Genomic DNA, 16,938 nt, shown 5'->3' with positions numbered 1-16,938 from the left:
GAGCATGGGAGGGAGGGGGACACCAACGGGTGTCCAGCAATAAATCGGGAGCTGCTGGGGAGCTGCAGGAAGAGGCCGAGGAAGGAAGACTGGGCAGGCAGCCTTGTGAACAGGGGCAGGAGGACGGAGATGTACCTTGTTCAAGTTTCTGGAGGCTCAGCTCTAGCAGGCTGAGCAGCATTCCTGATGTGGAACATCTCCAGCCATGGGTCCAGAGCCTCGCCTGCCCTCCTCCCTCCCTCTTCCTGCCTCTCTTCACTGCTGTCATCACCCAGTACCTGCACTGCCCTTAGTGCCCAGGAGCTTGTCTGTCCATCCCGTGCCCAGGAGCTTGTCTGTCCGTCCGTCCAGTGCCCCCCTCACCCCCAAAGCTGCCTCGTGTTTCTCTGACCGCCTCTTCCCTCCTCCTCCAGCCTGCGACCAGCTCGCCCTCGGGGTCGTAGCAATATTCGGCCCGTCCCAAGGCTCCTGCACCAACGCCGTCCAGTCCATCTGCAATGCCCTGGAGGTCCCCCACATACAGCTGCGGTGGAAGCACCACCCGCTGGATAACAAGGACACTTTCTACGTCAACCTGTACCCCGACTATTCTTCCCTCAGCCATGCCATCCTGGACCTGGTGCAGTACCTGAAGTGGAGGTCAGCCACCGTGGTGTACGATGACAGCACAGGTAGGCAAAGGGAGTGCTTTGAAAGGAGGAATCCAGATTTTTTTGTTGTTGTGGGTCCCATTTAGGAACTTTTCTAAGAAACCCTTTAAGGGGCAAAATGACAGCATGTGCAGTAAACCCTGGGATCCTTTCTGAAGCATTTTATTCACAGCCCGCTTGGGAAATGGGTAAACCCTCAGCACCAGCTCCGCCAGCAAAGGGTCAAGGGGAGGATTAAGTGTCTGGGGGCACGCTGCCCCCACCCTATTGTACGGGGCACCGCCGTGCCCCTCCGCACCAGCAAAGACCCCGCTCTGTGCCTGCCACTGGGGATGCAGTTTCCCAGCTAAAAGCAAAAGCAGCTCTGGAAAGTTTTTTTGTTTTCTGGCTAATTCTATAAAACACAGCTGACAAAGTTTTTCACATGAAGAATGCTGTTGATGCTTAAACAAAGCAAAGTGCTGCACAGCACTGCAGATAAAAAGAAAGGGGGGAAAAAAAAACAGGAACAAAAGACACATTGGGTAGCCTGTCCAACCTAATTCCACTAAACCAAATGGTTTCTTTAGGGGAGGGCTGATGAGAACACAGTTTGACATTCCTGTTTTGCAAATGTGGGTCACAGTATGTTCCCTTCATGGCATATTCTAATGCATTTCTTCTACTATGCACAGGGACATGCTTCTATTTTCCTCCCTGCAATAGGCATCTGCTGAATTTCTTCTTGCAACATTAGATACCAATAATTCCTGTGCAGCTGCATCCAGCCTGGCTTTGTACCTTTTGCATAAAATAGAAATGAATTCTGAGGGCAGCAAGACAGTTACAAGTTGTGATTAAGTGACCGTTATGAACTATGCTATTCATAAATCTAAGTGCTTTTTCTTTTTTTTTTCCCCTTTCCTGTTGTGTATGGTAAATAATGTGGATTTTAATTTGTTGTGTAGGTGATTAACACAGCCTGTCCTTTCTCAAGGGCATATTGCTAAACAAAAAACCGGCGTGATGACATAGATGGCAGAGGTTAGGATGGATCTGCCGCTCTCCTCTTCCTACCCAGTGCAAGGACCCCAGCTCTGCATCAGCTGGGTGCAGTGGCAGCAGGAAAATACCAGGAAAAGCCAATCCGCCCCAGAATAACCATTCTGGAAGTCTCTGTGTGTGTTTTTTAATGACTGACACACACCTTTACCTTGCTAACTGTATAGCAATGGCCATGTGAGGGAGAGAGGAAAGTCTTGATGCCTTCTGTACAATAACCAGAAGAAAACCTCATGCTCTGCTGTCCCGTAACGCTGTGCCCTTGTCTTTGTGCCATGCCCGAAGGCCTGATTCGGCTGCAGGAGCTGATCATGGCCCCGTCGAGGTACAACATCCGCCTGAAAATCCGCCAGCTGCCGCTGGACACGGACGACGCGCGGCCGCTGCTGAAGGAGATGAAGCGGGGCCGGGAGTTCCGCATCATCTTCGACTGCAGCCACCTGATGGCAGCTCAGATCCTCAAGCAGGTGAGCGGGGCCGACGGGGGCCATGGTGGGGGCCATGCTGCTGGCACGGGGCAGGGGACAGCCCTGGGGGTGGGCGTGCAGACCTACAGCTTTCCTTTCGGGTACGACGGGTGATTTTACTCCTAGACCCCGCAGCGCAGCCTTTGAAACCAAGGGCTGTCTTATTGCAGTCGGGAAGGAGGCACCAGCGAGCACTCAGAAAGCAGCAAAGTCAAGGTTAGGGTTATGTCTCGGCATCCCCAGCACGAAACAACCCCAGTCCCGTCCTGATAAGACAAACACTTTGATATTTCCTTTTTTAAGAGCATGAGCCGGAGCGCAGGTAGAGGGCTGCTAATAGAGGTGGTGAAAGAAACCAGCCTACGCCTTTTTGATCCAAACCTGCCATTTTCACCGAGTGTAATTTTCCAAGGATACGACTGGATTTCTACACTAAAAAAAAAAAAAAGTAGATTTCAATGAAAAAACACATCACAGAGAGACAGACCCCTGGAAAGAAGGAGCAAACGTCAGGGGAGCAGCCGTTGTGCCAGCCCCGCGCCCCCAGCCCGTCCGTGGCGCGCAGCCCGCGGCACTGCCCCTCTGCTCCTCTGCCCTGCTGTGTACAGGGGGGGACGAGCTCCAGGCCTCCTCTGTGGCTGCTCATTTAGCCCCACACGAGCTGTTTAAACGCTGATTTTAAATCTCTTCCCTCCCTTCTGTGCTGCCGCATGCCCCAGGGGTGTGACTGCACGCCGTGCAGAGGGGCATGGTGTAACGGCTTCGTTTTGGTGCTGGGCGCGGGGCTGTGCTCGTGGTCCTGTACCTCGCTGCAACAGGACCGGGTCAGCACGGGGAGCGGCTGCGTGCCCCGGGTGCTTCCCAGCACCGTGTGCAATTCTTGCACTTTAAGCCAGATGTCAGTGATTTTCCGTTCACTGGCCTCCCTTCCGTCTCTCCCTTCTGCCACTGGCGTTTTTCGCAGACCGGGAGGTTTGCGGCTCGCCCCAACCCCTTGGACCCAAGTGCCAGTACACTGCGGGGTCACTGTGAGACAGGAAAATGGTCTCAAAAAAGGCTAAAAAGCAGCCAGCGGAAGAGCTGCTCCGAGCAGCTCAGCAAGACGCTGCCACACAGATTAAATAAATCCCCTGAAGGGCTGAGAAAGCAAGCATGTAGAAAGAGACTTCTCCTGCAACCTGCTTGATGCAAAATGAAGAGAAATCAGAAAGCCTAGGAGGGATTATTAAAGAAAGCAATAGAAGGGACTCATTGTCTCCTGCCTATTATTTTAACATGCTGGCTGTGTTTGGTGCTGTTCACTTATTATGCGGTTTATTATAGTTTATTGTGCCATCTGCTCTGCTCGGCATTGCGAGCACAGAGTGCAGAAGATGGAGGAGAGGGGGGACTGGAGGGAAGGGACTTCTCCCAAGTCCTTCTGGCTGGTTTGGGGGGGGTGCAGTTCAGGACCCACAGCCATGGATTTCTGCGTAGCAGTATTACACAGTGTACACAGAAAAAAGAAAAAAGTCGAATATTTTCAGAGTTTGGGAAGCTGTACAAACCCAAATCGTGCCGCGACTGCCCTCTCTCCATATCCGTGCAGTGTTGAGGCTCCGAGCAGCACACGACACAGACCCCTCATCTCTGTCACCCTCATTTGCTGAAGAATTAGGAAGCTCAGGAACCTCATCTCCTAACTTTCTCCCCAAATGAGAGACACACACCTGGAGCAGCCGCCTTCCCTTGCAGAACAGCGGGGGGGGGGCCAGGAAAAGGCACTTCCAGCCCCGACCGCCGCTGCCTCCTCCCGCTGAGCCTCGCACGCAGCCCGAGCCTCCTCCCTGCGGCAGAGCAGCCTGAGCTTGCTTTGTGCTGGTGGAGGAACAACGACACGCAGAGATAAACTGAACGGCAAAAATGTCAGGGAAAAATGGCCCAGCACTCTGTTTGTCCCAGAACCAGCAACGCTTACACACCAGGGTTACCCCCTGCTTTTTGTAGCCTCAGTTAGCTCTGCTTCACTCAGCCTCTGGTGTCGGCTTCTCCCAGGCACGACCCGTGGAGGTGTTCTGCTGCCTGCCCCCGTGCAGTGCCGACGGATGGCAAAAAGGGCTTGTGCTAAAATTCCCAACGCTCGGTACTGGATTTACCTTTAGGTGACATAAAATGGTTTGAGCAACTACAGCCACCATTCACGAAGGCAGCTCCAGCTGAGCACACAGGACCAAGCCCGTCCAGCTCTTGCTCCCAAGTAATTCAATGGCAAACTCTCCCAGAACACGAGTGGCATGCAGTTCACTGGTGATGTGGACAGTGCTTTGAAACGTCATGAGTCCAGGAATCACAACCCGAGAGCTGGCACAAAGATGTGCAGACATTGCCGCGTCCAGTCCGGGTTCCTTGGAGACACCAAACAATTTCACCCTCTTGGACGCACAAATCATTACAGAAACCCACCAGAGAGCTACACCCGCTCATGAGGCCCTCCCAGGTTACCTGTGTTTCTCTAGCCTAGCTCATTTTTGGTCACTTTTTAATGCTTTACAGCTGTTCTCCAGTTTCCCAGCTTCCCCGCTCTCCTTGGCAGCTGTTTCCGAACAGTTGCCGCACTCTGCAGTGCACAGATGTGCCTGTCTTAACTTTAATGGAGCTCCCGTTCCCATCCTGGGGCTCGCCCGTAGCTCATCCACAGGTTTATCATTTATTTATTCCCCCACAAACCCAGATGTCTGCTGCACTGCCAGTACGGGGAGCTGGGGCTTGCTTCCCCCAGCAGCACCGGAGCGCGCGTCTACCTCCGAAACGGCTCCGCTGGGGAGCCATCGCCTCCTGCGCTGGAACCTCAGGAGTTCCTGGGGGTTTCACGGCACCTCCCCGATGGCTCCCGTGCTGAGCTGTCAGCGAGCCCCAGCTTGCTGCACCCAGCTGTACAGGTCAGGAGAGCCCTCGGACGCAGTCCTGTAGATCCATGGGCACCGGGCTTTCTAAAAGATATTTCCAGGCCAGGAAACAAGGGGTAAAGACCCGCTCCAGCCTTACAATTTCTAGGCTTGTAATCTCGATCCTTTCCTTTCCCCATGTTTTTGACATCCTGCTTCTTTGCAAACTGTCACTTCGTTCCTCGGAGCTAAATTCTGCCCTAGTAATTTTAGCAAAAATACAAGGGAAGCAAACATTTCCTGGGGGACTTGAAGTTGCTTTCCCATCAGTGGAGATTTTAAAGCGGTCTCGCATGCGTTTTCTCCAGAAAACAAGCTCACAGAGCCAGCATCACAGTGCAGACCACGAGCATCTCCTGCTGTAGCCACCAGCCTCAAGGTGACCTGCTCCCGGGCAGGAACCTGTGCCCGATGTGCTCTGAAGGGTCTGCACGAGGTAACCCAGCCGGGGACCCTCTGGGCCGTAACGATTTGTGATAAACCCTGCAGATCACGGCACGTTTATGCAAATCCCAGCAATCTGCATGAGCAGATCCGTGTCGGGCTGGAACACGTGGGGCTTGGTGTGGCCAAAAGCCCCCAGGAGCACGGCGGTGTGGCCGACGGGGGGTGAGACACCCCCGCTCCTCTACACATCTGCTGGTCTGCTGCCAGCCAGGCACTGCAGGGGAATCCGCCTGCAGGACTCAGGAAGGACGGACACACGGACAGGAGTCAGATGTACAAGCTGTAAGGACAGACACTGAAGGGGAGGGGATGCAGAGCACCAGAAATACAGGAACTAAAAAGCCTTTCACTTTGCTTCTAGCCTGGAATCCAGCTGCTGGGCGTCTGGGTCTGCCTCCCGCCAGACTCTCGAGTTTTATTTGGCATGGCTGGTGTTATATTCTTGTACCCACTCTTACTAACCTCCTTTCCCTGCTCTCCCCAAGGCCATGGCGATGGGAATGATGACAGAATACTACCACTTCATCTTCACCACTCTGGTAAAGTATCTAATTGGCGCAAAGCCCTTTTACCCTCGCTGGTGAGCCCATGGGGGACGAGGAGGTGCTTGGAGGGGCCGGGGAGCAGGCTGGGCACCCATCCTCTTCTACGTGCACTGCACGGCTGCAGGGCGTTACTGCGGGGAGGGGGGGAAACAAGGGGAAGGGGACCAGCACCCCAAGAGAGGTGAGAGCAGGGCTAGACTCAGCTTTGGGTTAAAACCAGACAATTTGGTCATCCCAACTCCGCCACCGCAGCCCTGCCTGAGCACTTACTGCGAGAGGCTTCAGTCTCTGCTTCGCTGCTCTTGGACTGCTCCAGCCCTTTGGAGCCGCACAGATTTGCACAGATGCAGGCTTTGGTTTTATTTCCCCTCTCGCTCATTTTGGTTTCAGTGCAGCTACCCACACGCTGAAAGATGAGCATACGGGTGAGTTTGTGAGGTTGTAGATGGGACCACGTTTCAGTAAGACCCGGGTGCGTGTTTCTCTGCGCTCATCTTGGTCTCTCTTAAAACCCAGCACCAGCCCCACCGTGGTCAATAGTTCAGTACTGCAGGTTTATTTTGCATGAGAAGAACTCAGCTTGAGATTAACTCCACACTCATTAAACACGGGCCAGTTCTTCTCTGACACCAGGAGGCATTTTGGTCTGGGTTTTTTGGCATGCCACTTTTGTTTCCATTTTGGATGCTATTGTCTGGTATACTGTTGAATTTTGTGTGATTTCAAAAATCCAATTTATCTTTTTGCCTTTAGGAAAAAACAGACTAAACTAACCCCTAAAAACTGCAAAATTTATTTTTCAAATGCAAAAGACATGTTAATTACCCCTGCTGCCATTATCTATTCCAGGCAGCTTTAAGCATTTCCCAGATAACCTCCTATTAATCAGCCCCAGCTGAGCCTAGAGTACATTTCATGTGTAGGTACAGCCTGGAGGTGGGGAAAAAAAAAGAATTATAATAAATTAATAGATAAGCAATCACAATTAATGCCACTTTCCTGAAATAACAGTTATACCATGGGAAAGATATTTTAATCTGTCATTCCTTAAGGCAATGTTTTTCTAGCTTGCAATGCATGTGCTGCAGCGTCTACAGTACTAGACCCATGGGGTGCTAATGAATTAGTCTATTATGTTATACTGAATGTTTCTAAAAGGTCCCTAGTCAATACTGAGTACAGTGTATCAACACTTGGCATGAAATGCTTCAACATTTTGCTAGGCAGCAAGACTACAGTTCACTGACTTCAACGTGATGAGCCCTACTGCAGCCTGTCTGCTGGAGCAACCCTTCTGCGCCCGCGCCTAACGCACGGGAGGCCTTTACGTCCTATAGAGTCCCGAGCAGTGAGAACCCCCTTGAGCTCAACGCTTCTGGGAATTTCCCAGCAGCTTGTGAAAATGAGTCCTTGCGAACCCAGGAGCTTCCCTAATGCCTGCTGTCACTTCTGCTGCGAGTTAGGGAGGCAGAAGCGGGAAGCAGGAATCGCCTCCCAAGCCTGGGGCTGCCGCCAGCAGAAACCACACGCCCAGCCCTGCTTCTGAGCAGGCACCGAGCTGGGAGGGCCCGGTTCCCACTGGCGCTGGTAGTCAGGCATTCCTGCGAAGCTCCTGAGGCTCACAACATGCTTCCTGCTTCGGATGCTCAGGCACGATGAACTTCGGCTCGGGATTTCAACTGGGGAGGTGGGAGAGCATGGGTGAGGGGAAGACCTCGCAGAAACATTGAGCATAGAGCTTGAGACTAGATGGAGGGGAGAATTGTCTGCAGTACAAAAAATAGCAAAAGAGAATGTAGATGAGGTGGAAAATAGAACCAGATGTTTCAATTTGTGGCTGTGCAGGAGCAGAAAATGCAGAAGAAACTGATATGGCAATTCCCCCCCACCTCTGCATGTTCCGCCACGCAGCCTGTGTTCATCTCTCTGCTAATGCCAGGAGATGCTAACGCGGGTTTGCAGCTGGGATTTGAACTGGCACCATGAAGGGAGCTGGGAGAGAGCTGCCTTCCCTAGGACCGTGCTGAAGTGGAGCTCAGTGGCGAGCACAGGGTGGGGAGGACGCCCAAAACACCGGTCCCATTGGGCAGGCAGCAGCGCCACAGCACCGCGCGCTCCGGAGCTCGATGGGTTCCCCTTGTCATGGCTGGTCACATTCTGAGGGGGGAACGATCAACTTTTTGCAACCAAAAATTACTTGCCCACAGCAATTTCCAGAATACAGACTGAAGTATCCAAGAAAAAGATCCGAATCCTGATAAAATAACCCAATCCACTGGGCCTGGCACAGTACCGCTGCGCCCCACGTCCGGATGCCACCAGCACGCTGAGGTCAAGCAACCGCATTTGCCCTCAGCTACCAGAAGTCATCTGAAAGTCAACATTATGGCCCGGCTTTCACGATGCCCTTTAACAAGACGTGGAGCTTTATACTTGCAATTTTCCAGGAAAAAAAATCCAACAACCAGGTTAAACCACAGCAATCCTGTGCTCTTTGGTGGGTGTGATTAATGGCTCGGGCCCGGGCTGCAGCTGCAGACCGCACCACGGCATCCATCAGCAGCCTGCCTCGGGGGTGCAAAGTCAGAGGGCAGCACTTAAGGAAAGATCAAACCCCCAAAGCTTATTAAAGCAAAACAGCTGTAAGAATTCCTAGCTCTCCCACTGAGAGTGAAGTCTCGGCTGCTGGCAAGTGCTGATTTTGCTACGCTTTGCTTAGGGCAGTGCATTTTATGGCCAGTGCTTTCGCAGCCCCCGTGGGCTGAACGGAGCTTGCTGCTGTGTCTGGGTGAACCCACAGCCTGCTGCGTCCTCCTGGTACGGCCACATCGTACAAAGCAGCAACAGCCCCGTATCTCCTGCTGCACTTGAACTCTTGGGTTTTATCCCCTGTCATCAATGAACACTGTTACCGCATTCATCCCCCAGCCTTCATCACAGAAGATGGTGGCGTTGCCTTTCCATCTCCCTCCAATTTTACTAGAAGAAATTGTTCTGGATAAATTCTGATTAAGCTCCATCCACCAATGCCTCCCATACTCAAAGCCCCTCCAGACTGCCGTTCATCTCACGCACCCCTCGCCCTGCTCCGTCCCCCAGGCAGCTCTCACTGCCTCGAGTCAGCTGCTCCGGTTTTCTATGGGCAGGCCAGCTGCTCTTGGCACCCCGTCTAACCCAAAACTACTCCAGCTAGTGACTGGGCATTGAAGCCAGCCCCTGAACTGAAGCGACTGTGAGCCAAGAGATGCATTAAGAAGCGTGCTCGCAGAGGGCTCCGAGCGCCCCGTCTCTCGCTGCCTGCCAAGCCGAGTCTGTGGGCTGGCTGCCAGCAGGGCTGAGGGCTGCCTGGCTGGGGGGGTTTAAATAGCATAAAGGGCACCTCATTCATTTGCAGACTGCGTAGGCTGGTCGTAATGTCAAGAAATGCGTCTTAGTTCCTCTCTGAGAGCTGTCTGCAAATTGGCATTCTGAATCCGGAGTTATTCTGCCCTCCCCAGCACACCACGGGCCTCAGCACCGACGGCAAATTCTCAGGGAAGAGCCCGAGGGAGCTTCAAGCACAGGAGCTCTGCCTTCCCCCCACCCCTGGGTGCCAGCCTAGTTCCTCATGGTTTCAACTAGCTCAGTGCCTTGGGGTTGGGACGGAATTGTCCCAGCCCCAGGGAGTGCATGGGGAGCTGCAGCCACCGCCACAGCACACAGCCCCGCGGCACAGCTTTCGGCTCGCGGCCCGGTGCTCGCACACTGTACCCGGAGCGCTGCTGTCACTGCTATTACTGCTCCTGCCCTTACTGCTGCTGCTGGGGGCCGTGATGTCGAGGGACTGGCTCGAAGCATCGGGGATGTAGGATCAGCTCCTGGCCCCTCTGCAGTCACCCCAAGAGGGTCGTTTCACCTCCTCCAGGCTCAGCGAGGCAGAGCTGCTGACCCTGGCTTTCCCCCCACCACTCATCTCTCTCCCTTACCAGACAGAGAGCTCGCAGAAAAGACAAGCACGACACAGCTAAACAAAATGTTTAAACTGGTTTCTCTCTTTTAAGGATCTTTATGCATTAGACCTAGAACCATACCGCTACTCTGGGGTGAACCTGACCGGCTTCCGGATCCTCAACGTGGAGAACCCGCACGTGTCGTCCATCATCGAGAAGTGGTCCATGGAGCGGCTGCAGTCAGCGCCCAAGGCGGAGCTGGGGCTGCTCGACGGCGTGATGATGGTACGAGGGGCTTAAAGGATGCGTGGCAACGCCTGGGGAGCGAGCCCGAGGGGCAGGGAGCTTTTGTTAACGCCTGTTGTATTTATACATATGTATATATTTATATATATAACACCTAAATGTTATATAAATGCCTTGCACTAGTAACAACTCACCACAGGTGTCTTCCTCAGGGCATTTACTGGCACACTAACATCTGTCCCTTGAGTGCAGCGAGTTCTGCTGGTGAAACCCCTGCAGCCCACTGCACTCACACTGCCCTGCACACCCAGCTGCTGACAGATGTGCCAGTTTTGGGAGGCGGTGCTCCTTCTCTCCTTCCCTTCCTCCTTCACTCCCTCCTTGCCAGCACAAAGCTGCCTCCAGGACCCGCACATTTCAAAGCTTTTGCTTCCAGCAAAGACGTAGCACAGCGGGGAAGTGCCCTGGCTGTTTCGTGCTGGGAACAAGAGGGAGGGAGCTGCAACCAGCTGCCCTTTGTGCCCCTTGCTGGAGCTCAGTGGGGTTTCCCCACGCTCGCCCAATGCGCAGCCCAGGAGCGCCTCGCAGGAGCGAGCTGTGCATGCCCCAGGCCCCAGCACACCCGCGCTGGCTGGGGAAGCCCCTCTGCAGTCACTCCCTGGGGAAGGGCAGACTGTGCAAGTCCCTGGAGCAGCGCTAGGAAGCAGAAATGCTCCAGCAGCCAGGGCCTGCCCACTAGCAGGTGCCAAGGCTTGCCTGGGTCCAGCCCAGCTGGGATTACTTCCCCAAGAAGTCCCCAGAAGGAGCCAGACGCCCAGCTCCCCGGGGCTGGGAGCATAGCACGAGGCTGGACTGGGCCAGGCAATTCACCGAGACGGACGCAGGGAAGAAGAGGCAAAGCTGTGCCCAGAGATGGGCTCTGCTGAAGCTCCGATGCCTCCTTTTAGGGCCCGATGGCAGCTCTGCTCCACCGAGCTGCTGCTCGGAAGGTGCAGCACCTGCTCACCCATCTGTCTTCCCGGCAAGGCTGCCTCCGACCCGTAGCTGCCGGCTGGCTGCCTCCGTTCCTCCCCTCGCGCTCTGCCAGAGCCTTCCCCCCGTAGCAAAGCCTCCCAGACCTTCACCTTGAAACGGCTCCTCGCATCCCTCCTGTCCCTTTTTATTTTCCCTTAACGGACAGTCCCATCACTCTCCTTGTCGCTCCCATGTCCCCGCAGCACTGCGGACGGTATCCTACCTCTGCCAGCTGCCTCTGGCTCTTCCCCGGCTGCCCCTGGTTCCTCTCATCTTTTGTCCTGCCTGCTCCCTTCTGCAGGGGGTTCTTTAGCTTTGTGTTTCAGCTGGGCACTACAGCACCCACTGCCCCATGATATTGCTTAGCCAAATCCTTGTCCCCCTTCTAATTCCCCATGAATTTCCTTATCCAGACCCTTGTCCCCCTGTCCCCCAGCCCCAAACTCCCAAGATCTGTCCCTACAGCCGCATGTACAACCCCACAGGAGGCAGGTCCGGCGCCTGCTCTTCATGCTCGGGCGCTGCGGGAAGGGAAGGTCACGGGGATGGCTGCCAGTGCTGGAGGCTTTTCTCCATGGCCACGTCCTGACAGATATTTGCCCAGTTGTTTGCTGTGTTATTTTGTTTTATTGTGGTTTATTACTTTGCTGCTGTACTCACATCTGTTTTGTAGCCTTGCGAAGCCAGCAAACAATGGATTTTCATTAGCAAGACCAACCGCATCGGGGGGAAAACTAAATGTGGTTCTCTTGGTCAGTGTTTGGAGGAGAGAGGGGGCATCTCAAATGGAATTTAAAACCATTATGTTAAACAGAAGGGGAAAAAAAGGAAAGTTCTCCCTAGTTCAAACCACTGAAAAGTGGGAAGATGTTACACATCTGTGATGTTCTCATTTCAACGGCAGTTTGGGGCATTCTGGAAAATCTTCTATGCCCAGAGACAAACCACTTAACTCTCCTGATTCCTATTTCCCCACGTATAAAACAGTGTGGGTAAGATGTTCTCATGTAAGTTGGTTTTTGCACTGCCTTAGACAAAGCAGACTAAATAAGAAAACCTTGTATCTTCTACGTTTAGAAACAGCTAGCTTCTTTGTTTGGCCACACAACAGTAACCGCACTAAAACAACCAGAATAGCTGCAGATGGACAGATGACGTTTTCCCAGTCTCTGCCTAAAGAGCTGCATAGCACAAAAACACGCTCGTGGGGCTTTGTCGTGTGTCTGAGGATGAGTTTTGCATGAGAAGTCAGCCCAGAGCCTCACAGAAGTCCTATTTTGTGTCAAAGCTTACGCACGTATGGCAATCTCTTGAGATCCCAGCCCTGCCTCTGGTGGGGACTGCAGCAGGACCCATCTGCTGGTGGTTCTTGTGGCTTCTCAGGGAGACACCACGGATTCCCCCTGCGTTGCTGTGTGAACATCTCCTCGCTCCGGAACCACGACCAACACAAATGCTGTTCCCTTTACTTTAGACAGACGCTGCCCTGTTGTACGACGCGGTCCACGTGGTCTCCGTGTGCTACCAGCGAGCCCCCCAGATGACCGTCAACTCCCTGCAGTGCCACCGGCACAAAGCCTGGAGGTTCGGTGGCCGCTTCATGAATTTTATAAAAGAGGTAAAAGCACGATTTGCAACCCTAATTGCTTCCCACTACTGCAACAGCTCCCCAGCAGGAGCAGTGCAGCTGCTCGGAGCGCAGGTACTGGGGCACATAGCAGAGGGGTTGGCAGTTACAGGGTTATAGAAAATCCTCCCCTGCCTGAGTAGGTACAAACGGTTGGAAGCGTGGACACACATCAGACTGCTGTGTGTCCAGAGAGGAAAAATCCGGTCTTTGCCTTCAGAATAGCACACCTGCAGCCACAGCAAAACACCCAAAACAAGCCGAGCACTTCCATGGTGTCACCGAGACTGGTCCTTGCCTCCTCTTGTGTCGAGAGCAGCCGGACCCCTCCCTCTGCAGCCATTCCTGCCCTGAGCCATTTGCCTCTTCCAGCACCATTTGCTTGGGGTCCTCAAAGGGCTCTCGGAGCAGCCACCTCCCGGTGGCTGAGAGGCTCTGGCCTCTGGCGTGTGGAGCACTGAGCAAGTGGGAGCCAGGGGAGCGAGGAGGCAGCCTCGGTCCCTCTCTGTTTTCAGTCATTATGATTTCTTGCCGTTCAGCCCACGCATGGTTTGTTTGCACCTGGCTTAAGCATGCAGGCAGACTCAAACGGCGGCTGTCTGGGTGCAGAGAGCTTACCGAGGGAGGGGAGTGGCGGCAAGAGGTGGCCAGCCCCCCCGTGAGCCCCAAGCACGCGTCCCCATGCTCGCACCCCGGGCTTTGCCTTGTCTGCAAAAATCAGCCCTTGCCTAAGGAAAAAATGAAGGCAGAGCTGCAGGGAGACACCGCAAACCCTGCCAGATATGTCTTTGTGAAAAATAATACCCTGTTTACCCTAAGGCCTTTTGGAACTTCTATGGCTGCAGCTCTTCACGTGGGAAGTTATGAAACCGGAGGCAGTATGGGATAAGACACGGGGGCCACACTTAAAAGGCTGGGTATAAAATCCCCTAAAGTTTTTAAACATAAAAGAGCAGAAGTACGCTGTTAATCGTTATTAGGACTGGTGCTGCAGCATCACCTGCAGACCACGCTGGCACTGAGGCCAGGCACACACGAGCAGTGACAGTGCCCACCCAGGCGCTGCCGGGTGCACGGACCGCACGGGCGTGGGGAGGAGAGGGAAGAATCGTTCCCATTGCAGAGAGAGAATGAACTTCTTCTTAATAGGCACTGAAGACTGTATCTCCTCTCTCTCTGCCTCTCTCTCTCCTTTTTCATGTTTTGTTCCCTTCTGCGGAAAGCTGCTCCAGCTGGCTGCCAAAAGAGAGTGTAAATAATTTGTTTGGTTGGCTCCTTTTGCAAATTACCCTGAGCTCACACTCCAGTGCCTGCCTGTTGTTTCCCTTCCTGGCACCGTGTCAGCCGGTTGCAGGGACGAGCAACCCCCATGGCAATCAGAACACGCCGTAATTGCTCCCTCTAAACTCCTGCCCAGACAAAGCAGCGCACGTAGCGGGGTGCCTCGCTGCAGCCACCGGCCCCGCGATCCTCGCAGCTACAGCAGTGCCTCGGGCTGGGTGACGACATGCACAGAGGGGCGCCCAGCCACCCCCGTCGCCGCAGTGTCGGTGCCCTGTGTGCCCTTGGGGTTCCCGGGAAGCATGGGGTGGGCACGGGGAGCGGAGCTCAGCCCCATCTAGGTGCACTCCCCCTGGCTACCGGTGCACCCCCCGGGAAAAACCTGCGTGCCAAAATGAGCAACGGAGCACGATCTTCCCTAAAGCCCAGGGGTGGTGAGGAAGTTGTCATTACTCCTTAGGAATTAATGAGCACGAGCCAGAGGAGTGCATTTACAGGGAAATATGCCAGTTCCCCCCCCGAGGATGCGTTATGCCACCTTTATCACAGCAGTTTATTTGGAGCTGCCCTGCCCACCAAGGAGGCACCTCCATCAGAGGCACGTGCAGCACCTGAGCAGCTCGGAGCCGGGACCAGCGGTGGGAGCATCCCCGTGGGGCCGCGGGCACCCCCCGGCAGAGCAGCCTCCGCACACCCCGCTGTGCCGTGGTGCTGGCTCTGCTGGCACAGCTCCTGCCCGGTCTGGGGGCTCTCCCTGATATTCCCGTGCCAGTTTCAGAGGGCAGAGCCTGCCAGAAGGACTGGCTCCTAGCCTCTTCTGCTCCGCTTTCCATCTGAAGGGAGGGAGGCAGGGAGGAAGTGTTCGGGACATTTGAGCTTCTGTGCCCCTCTTTTCCTGCGAGAAAGGACTCTTTATTTATGAGCTTGGCTGGAGTTGTCCCAGACCCAGGCTCCCTGCAGCCCGGCATTTATCAGGACTACAAGGATAAATGCAGCCCGCAAGGATGCCGTGATAAATGCAAGGAGTTTTCTCCTGAGTCATCATGTCCTGCAACAGCTGTTGAACACAAAAGGTGCGAACGGAGACGGTAGCAAGGACTGCAGAGAGTTGTGAAATCTCCAGCTCCGTCTGCAGTCTGCAAAGTGACGTTGGTGATTATTAATTAATCATGCTCTTTGGGGAGAAAGAACTAGTAAAAGGACTAATTAAAAGAACACACGGTAGAGGGCAAAAGATTATTCATGATCCCAACTAACAGCCCTGCTACTTCTTCCTTCTACAGGCCCAATGGGAAGGATTAACTGGACGAATTGTCTTTAACAAAAGTAGTGGCTTACGGACAGATTTTGACTTGGACATCATCAGCCTCAAAGAAGACGGTCTTGAAAAGGTAAGCGGGGTTTGTCTTACCTGCGGAATGCAGCTCGGCACAGCTCTGATACCCAGCTAAAAGGAGAGATGGATGGTGGTTGTGTTGTTTCTGTGTTTTCTGTCCTTAACATAAAAGGGTATCTATTCTGTGGGATTGCTCTGATCCTTTTCCATGCCTCATCAGTGACTCACTAGCCTCGAAGCGACGTGCAGCGGATTAGAGTTCCCAGCTGCAGAAGCTTGGGGCACTGCACAGCAGTGGGAGCAGAACCTCGCGGCTCAGCCTTAACCTTTGCGGGCCCAGGCCAAAGGGGACAGAACAAAACCTCTCCCACCCTCTGCCTCACTGGGCTTGCTTACAAAACCTTGAACGACTCCTGAAAGCATCGGCTGGGTGTGATTTCCACCAGGAAAACTACCCAAGGCTTGGAAATAGGGGGATGGTTGGACCAGATGTCTTGGAGGTCTTTTCCAACCCTAATGATTCTGTGACTCTAGGATTCTGTGAAATATTACAGCTGTATTACAGGCTAGATTTTGTTTTCTTGCTTCTGTGTTACCAAAGGGATGGGAAGGAGAAGGCGAAGGGAGTCTCCCAGCCCAGCTGATGGGCTTGCCTTTGCTGGTGGTGCTGTGCCCAGCCAGGGGACAGGCAGCACCACGGCCACAGCCCCACAGACACAATGCTAACTTGCAAACCTGACCCCGGGCATTTGTGGGGATTTCAACCCCTTTGCTTCAATTACTTTTCAAAAAAGCAGCACGCAAAGCTCTAATGCTCCTGAACCACTGGTTTCAAGGCGAGGTCGGTTTGTTTAAGACAAAACAGAGCAGCAAGAGCTGCACTGCAGCCAGCTGAGCCCCGCAGCCACCTCTGCCATGGATCGGGCTCCAAATCACGGCCATCGAGGCCGCTGAGGGTCCCGGAGCCCGACCCCTTTTTGAGAACGACTCTGAGCCCACGTCCTGCTGACGGACATCTTGCAGACTTAGAGGAAAAAGCTGGCTGCAGGGCAGCAATTCCCTGCCCAGAGCACAGTCTGCTTTTAGACGCGCGCAAGGTGCCTGGCTGGCAGCGAGGGACAAAGTGCTGAGCTCGTAACCTGTGGGCACGGAGACAGGTTCGGAATGCCGCAGGAAACGCCAGCTGGGAGCAGAGAGGAGCAGTTTTCAATTAGCCATGCAGCAAGCGGCCCGAGATGCACAGATGACTTCTCCAGTTAAGGCTGGGGAATTAATCACAGAGTGCTCGCAGGCAGCCCTGGGAGGCTGGAGGCTCGCTCAGCCCCGCCGCAGCGGGCAGATCCGCGCTGCAGCTCCCTGGGACCCAACAGCTCTGCTCCCCATCCCCCTTTTGACAGCCTGGTTTTCCTCCTCTTTAAAATAAATTGTCAC

At 54.1% G+C, this 16,938-nt stretch overlaps 1 protein-coding gene across 4 annotated transcripts in view; it reads left to right on the top strand.

Moving 5' to 3' along the window:
• Nucleotides 1-16,938, top strand: part of GRIK3 (glutamate ionotropic receptor kainate type subunit 3) — a 140,285-nt gene that overhangs the window by 59,460 nt on the left and 63,887 nt on the right. For all 4 annotated transcript variants that reach the window (XR_013941854.1, XR_013941855.1, XM_080567360.1 and 1 more), the window contains 6 exons: nt 414-671; nt 1,977-2,158; nt 6,015-6,068; nt 10,115-10,288; nt 12,738-12,881; nt 15,455-15,562. Coding sequence is in view for 2 of the 4 variants with exons in the window: in XM_080567360.1 (XP_080423486.1) it covers nt 414-671; nt 1,977-2,158; nt 6,015-6,068; nt 10,115-10,288; nt 12,738-12,881; nt 15,455-15,562 (920 nt within the window). In the remaining 2 variants the exon portion in view is untranslated. The remainder of the gene's footprint in view (nt 1-413; nt 672-1,976; nt 2,159-6,014; nt 6,069-10,114; nt 10,289-12,737; nt 12,882-15,454; nt 15,563-16,938) is intronic.

This window comes from Anser brachyrhynchus (genome assembly GCF_964034855.1).
Source record: "Anser brachyrhynchus genome assembly, chromosome: 24".
Lineage (NCBI taxonomy): Eukaryota > Metazoa > Chordata > Aves > Anseriformes > Anatidae > Anser > Anser brachyrhynchus.
Note: the sequence above shows the minus strand (reverse complement) of the source record. Positions and strands in the feature narration are given on the sequence as shown.